A 6,094-nucleotide genomic window follows, 5' to 3' on the forward strand; every position below is an offset into this window, starting at 1 on the left:
CAAGACGGCACATCATGCCGGCAGGAGCATCCGAAGCCGTTCGATTCGCTGAACGCTGGTTCCGCAACGCAGTCTGAGAACGCAACTTCAACGCAACTCTCTTCGAGAAGAGTAAGTCCGACCCTGACGTCGCGACATTCAGGGTCGGCTCGCTTTCCAGACCGGCGCAGGACCAAGACCTGTGATGCTCCTGCAGTCTTCAAGGCTGCGAGCTGTGTCACATGGATCATGCACCCCGACACTGGCGTCGCTTCTCCTCCTCGTCATCGATCGAGACCACGCCCGGTGCGCCACTGCCACAGTGGCGCTTGAAAGCCTCCTGTTGGCAGCTTTCAACGCGTCTTGCTCTCGATCCCGGAGCATGTCCCGTGCAAAAGCCACGTCAAGCATCTCAGCAATCGGCTTGTGATGTTGCGGTCCATACTTGGGCACTCGGCTTACGCTGCGAGATTGAGCATTGATCCAGCATATTCATCATCCGGTTGTGCTGAGAAAGTTGCACGCCAATTCGGCGCAGAAGAGGAGAGGGAGAGTTCAATTGCGCCGCAGGGAATATCATGCTTCCATTCTTACCAGCCAGGATGAACAGATGGTGGTTCTCATCGTGTTCGTCCAAGGCGGAGCGATCGCCCACCCCTCTGTTGCTTCTGCTGTGATCGCGAGTCGACAGACCAGACTCTTTCTTAAAGACTTCCAATGCCCCGTCTCCTACGTGCTGACCAGATTCTTTCTTGAAGTCTTCCCATCACCCGTCTCCTACGTGCTCGACCTGCACGACCGTACCATAATCAGTGCACAAACGAGAAGCACTGCGCTCACTCCTGTATGTTGCGACTCTGCTACACAGGCTTCGCTTCCTCTTCGGGATGAAGACGAGACTGATACCCGACCGACAGTGCATGAGAATTTCTGGCTGCCGATCTGGTACAGCTCGCCTTTGTCCATCTTGGGCTTACTATCCTCTGGAAGAACGCTTTCTGGCCCCTCGGCGCAGGCCTCTGGGACACCAAGCCAAAGACCGACAGACGAGGATGCCTTCGAGCACACAACCACGATGCAAGGCTGAGGCCCCATTCCTGACTGATAATGGCTGTATGGCGGCACTCGCTTCCACCTGGACCCGTCAATCTAGTTGCATTCGATTTCGCAAACTCCTGATTGCCACGGACGCCTGACAAAGGTGTCGGTCTGTCAGAGTTTACCGCTTCTCAAGGCTCGGTCTTGGCCTTGATGCCAAGACCAACTTCGAGGCAATGATGAGAGACTTGTGACCTGCAACGAAACCGTCTGTACACCGGAGACAGAGGATAAGAGGAAGAGGCAAGCATCGCAACGACGTCTGAAGCTTTACTAAACCTCCAGGTTCTCGGTGGCGGAATCGTGGATGTTCAGCAAGGTAGCAGAACTTCATCCTGTAACATGGCATACTTCCACGGTCCCGTACTCATCATCGCAGCGTTTGTGCTCATGGCTTCAGTGACACTGGTCGAGCATGCCGTCCCTCCACTTGGACTCACTGTCCTCATTGAGCATGCTCTTCTTTTTCCGACCGGCCACACCCTGCCGCGCCAAGCGACCGATGAAATCATGGCCAGTTGCTGCGCAAACCGTGAGACGCAGGGAGCTCTGTCAATGACAGCCGATGAGGAGACACCTATCGAACTCTCAGGTACTTGGCGCGCGGTCTGCGTCGGACTGTGGTGTCGGCGGCAATGGCGATTCTGATGAAGCGAAGGCCGACGTTTGGGGACAAGGCCCATCCGAGGGATCCGCTCACGTCAGCCCGAGGTCCCTCCTGGGCAGGCACACATCCGCGACCACAACAAGTTTGAGACAGCAGCAGCCTGATCAGTCTGGCCCAAAATTCACGTTGTACACGTCGGGAATGACGACGGAAGAGCGCTTGGCAGATTTATGCTCTACGGGCAGGGAAGCGGTCATATGGCCCGAGACGTGATCGATAGTCATTTCCGGCGCATAAGGGAGTTTGGCAAGTACAACACTACGACGAAGTATTGGCAAGCCTCTGAGTTGTGGACGGTGGAGCACCTGGGTTCCGCGTCAAGATCATTCCGCTCGTGCTCCAATTGCGTTTCAATGAGACGTGTATTAAGTATGTCGATGTGAACTGAGGTAACATCCTTCAGCATGATGTTGAACACTACCTCAGTTCACATCGACATACTTAATACACGTCTCATCATCTCACCATCTTCCCCTGTAGCCTGCGTTGCCATCCCTCCACCAACAACTCACGCCGCTGCTCTCACCCAGGTTTCTCCACAACTTCCCCTGCTCACTGATGTCCCAACCCTCATCCGAACACTCCACGACGCCTCGTCCAAGGCGATTATTGTGGTCCACCTCTTGCTTGCTAACTCCGCCCTGATCTCGCGGCACCCAGATTCTCGGCGCTGGTGCATACATGCTTGGATGTAGGTAGATGACCTCATAGAGCTCTTTTGAATACTGTGGAGGGTCGAGGTCGCGAAGCTGAGCTATGAGGTCTGGGATGGGAGAGTTGAGTGAGGCGTAGTGAAGTGGTGAGAGGGAAGCAAGCACCTTTCGGAATGACAGGAAGCGGCGGTGGCTGGTAAGTGGAGATAGAGTACTGTTGAAGCTTGTCCGGTAGGGGTGGAACTTGGCCGACATCATCTTTGAGCCGGCAGAGGAGAAGGTTTTGAGAATTGGCATGAGGCCTTCGAGGCGGAAAGGAGAGGACACGGACGGGTCGGTAGTGGGCATGCCACTGCGGATGGCTTCTTGACCCGATCGCCTTTCCTCATCGTCCTCACTGTCCAACCCTTCGAGTTCCGGGTTGTTTTGCGCCAGTGGGCTCCCACCTGACGGCTGCTGAATGCCGTGATCTTCTTTTTGGGAGGCCGAGCCGGCGATAGTATACCTATAAGTGCTGTTGGACGATCTTTTGATCGAATGTCCACCGCCACCACCTCCTCGTGGCGCGCCTGGCAAGTGCTCTGGCCCGTCATCTTCAGCGATGTCAGCGAACAGCGGATGTTCTGACGAGGTCGTCCGCCCGGTCGAAGGGTCGAGATCATGGTGATGCTCAGCAATCGCTTGACTGAAGGGATCGACCGGTTGTCCGTTCAGACCAGCGGTGCCTGACCCGGCAAGTGACTTCGGCAAGTCAAAAAGCAACGGACCTAGCGATTCGAGCAGTGCGCGATGAACGAGTATGGTGACAACGAGAAGGGCGACAGTCATTCCGATTGGGCCAGCAGCAGCTTGAAGGGAGAACAGGCCGATGAGGCATACCTCGGCCAAATACAAACCCCATATCAGCTGCATGAGTGCGGCAGGGTACAGCAATCCTCGGGTGTCGACTTCGGTGTTGTAGACGTGGAGAATATTGTATCTGAATATCATGTAGATAAAGGCGCTGCGAGAGTCGCAAAAGCAAGAATGAGCGGCGCAATGCAAGCATAGCAGATGCCGATGATGCCAAGGTTTGTGAATACAGGGAATACCGCGCCCCAATGTACTTCCGGAAGGTGATGAAAACGCTCGTACCGCTTTCGATGGTCGTGCGGTAGTCTGGGGAATATTTGGTATCGCAGAATATCGAAGAAGCGCACCAGATTCGCGGCACCAAGGACAAGACATTGTACCAGGATGTACGAGATGTAGAAGTTCGAAGATTTCGGTAGATTCTGACTGAGCAGTGTTGTAGCAGACATCGGATTCTCCAAGATCTGGGTGAGCGCTGCTGAAACAGCAGATGTCAGCGTTGTGACGAGGAAGACCTGAACAATTTGGAAGATGATGTATGCCTTCTGTGTATACACCTCGACCATTGAGAGGGTTGGTGTCCCTGCCACCTTGGCACACATGCGCAGGATCCAGGGTACGATGCTCATGACCCAGGCTAGAGCTAGCGCAGGAACGAGACCAGTCAAGACGCCAAGGATCGGACTTGGAAGATCCCGAATCCAGCCCAAGAAAGAGATCTTGTAGGACAGGCTCTCGATATTGGAGACCATGCCGACGAAAGCACAAGGAATGGCCCAGAAGATGACCAGGACCGCGACAAAAGCTTGCATAGCAAATTTGCGGCACATCCTTCCTAATTGACTCAGCGTCAAGGAAGACCAGACAACCTCGTACGGTCTGACGCCGGCAAGTCGTTCAGCCATATACAATGGCTGGTGATAAGAGAGCGTCTGACAAGCAATCTGGGCGTCGGCTTGTGTGGCAAACTCGATAAATGCGGCTGGCATGACGGCCTTGTCGGGCGACTGGAGCAACGCCAGCCGCTCCTTGAGAATTCGTTTCGCAAGCGCCTTGAGTCGATTCCGAGTCCATTTGATTGTGTCGACTCGTCTGGCAGCATTTGCCAGAGGTCGATGTACTGGCCTTGAGCTGTGTGTGATCCACTGCGCAGCAACCGATCCGCTTACATCTGGTAAAGGTATGAGTGACACTGGTGGGGACTCCTCGTCCTTGCCGGAAATGTACAAGCCAGTCGACTGAGCTTGCTTCTCTTCCTTGCTGGGTGCGACCTTGCGATTCGACTTCAGTCCCAACGCTTTAGACCTAGCGGTGTTGGCGATGGTTATCAGTCTGAGCTCTGCTTTCTCGAGACGAGCGGCTGTCTGTTGACGTTCGTTGACCAGATCTTGCAAGTCATCAGTGTGTCGAGGTATCCAAACTCGCTTCACAGTTCCGCCAAATATCTTCTGCAGTGTCGACTCATGCAGGTAATCATGTGGCAGACTAGTAACTAGTACTGTTCGAGCTGAGAGGCGATCCGCATAGAAAGGCGAAGTCAAACACACATGGCGAAGGTGGATGCAAAATATGCTTTCGCGGGTGACGATATACAAGATGAAGCCGAAGTACGCCCAAGCTACGGCAGCATGAGCGTAATAATAGGTCTTGTCCGTGATGTTGCCCATCGTGAGAATGTCGAGACCATTGTTGCCGCCGTTCCCGATCGCGTGGATTGGCAAGAGGACTGGTGAAGCAATGGCGCAGCCCACTCCGAAGATAAGGATGAGTATCTTGAGGAAGCGCAAGAAGAGGAAGCCATCAATACTGCCGTGGTTGAGAATGAAGCTGTCGGGAGTTTGCCGGAGTTGGCGAAACCATTTGAAGATGCCTTTGGATAATGGTGAGCCTCGCTCGTGAGGATCTAGACTTTTCAACGTCGTCCTTGGCGAATATACTCGCTGGCATCTTGCGCGCAGAGTCAGGAATATGAGTATACAGATTGTGGTGAATGCCAAAGTTGGCAGGACTGTTGCGACGAGGGTGGCCAGGGAAGGGGAATTGATGCCGGCGCTCAATCTTGTGGCATTGGGCGCTTGTTCTCCGTCGCGACTCGAACCCACCCGTGGATCGCTGGCGTTCATCGTCGCACACGGTGAGATCCCTCACTGGAAGAGCCGCACCGTCAAGTCCTGGCATGGCGCATGTTTCAATGGATGGCGTCCGTACAGACGCATGTGTTGGTAGACCAAGGCTGATGAACGGACGGGAATCCAGAAGGTTGAGTTTCCCTGAAGCCGTTGCACAAGCCCGGGTTCGGGGGTCGAGACTCGACATCGGATGGCGCTACTGCAAGCTAATCAAGCCAATCTTTTCGAGCCGGCCTGAACCCCGCCTGTCACTGAATGAACTTGCAGGCGTACCGGTGGATAGATAATACGAGCAAAGTCGTGGATGACGTTGATTCGACAAGAAGCACTCTGAAAAGTTTGGAAGAATCTCGAAATCGGGTCAGCAACCCATGGTCAGCTCAGGACGACCATGACGTAAATCAGAGCGAGATCATGTAGGCTATGTGAAATATATTCGAGAAATGCTGATTTTGTGGCTCGCAGCACTGCGTCGATCGTCATTAAGCTGAGCACCGTTATGTTGCATGCCTTTCGCACCATGGAGGGGTGAAGGCAAGGTCAAGTCAATTCTCATGCCGTATCGTAGGCTCGAGCCACCACACCCTCCGGCGCAAGCACCAGAATATCAGGCGCTCTGCGGGTCTACGACGTCGAACCTGTGTTCGAGCACTGATTGCTAGGACCGTCGATTCCGCCGTCGCAGATACGACGTGCAGTCCTTCACGGCGAAGATG

At 54.2% G+C, this 6,094-nt stretch overlaps 1 protein-coding gene across 1 annotated transcript; it reads right to left on the bottom strand.

The window, feature by feature from the left end:
- Positions 1 to 2,205: 2,205 nt before the first annotated feature.
- Positions 2,206 to 5,372, bottom strand: AB675_1206 (uncharacterized protein; the record flags this gene model as incomplete). The annotated part of the gene is made up of 2 exons (XM_018140970.1): positions 2,206 to 3,376; positions 3,532 to 5,372. The coding sequence occupies 2 exons, from the start codon at positions 5,370 to 5,372 to the stop codon at positions 2,206 to 2,208; spliced, it is 3,012 nt and encodes a 1,003-aa protein (XP_017995708.1).
- Between the last annotated feature and the right edge of the window lie 722 nt (positions 5,373 to 6,094).

Source organism: Cyphellophora attinorum (assembly GCF_001299255.1).
Source record: "Cyphellophora attinorum strain CBS 131958 chromosome Unknown Contig37, whole genome shotgun sequence".
Classification (NCBI taxonomy): Eukaryota; Fungi; Ascomycota; class Eurotiomycetes; order Chaetothyriales; family Cyphellophoraceae; genus Cyphellophora; species Cyphellophora attinorum.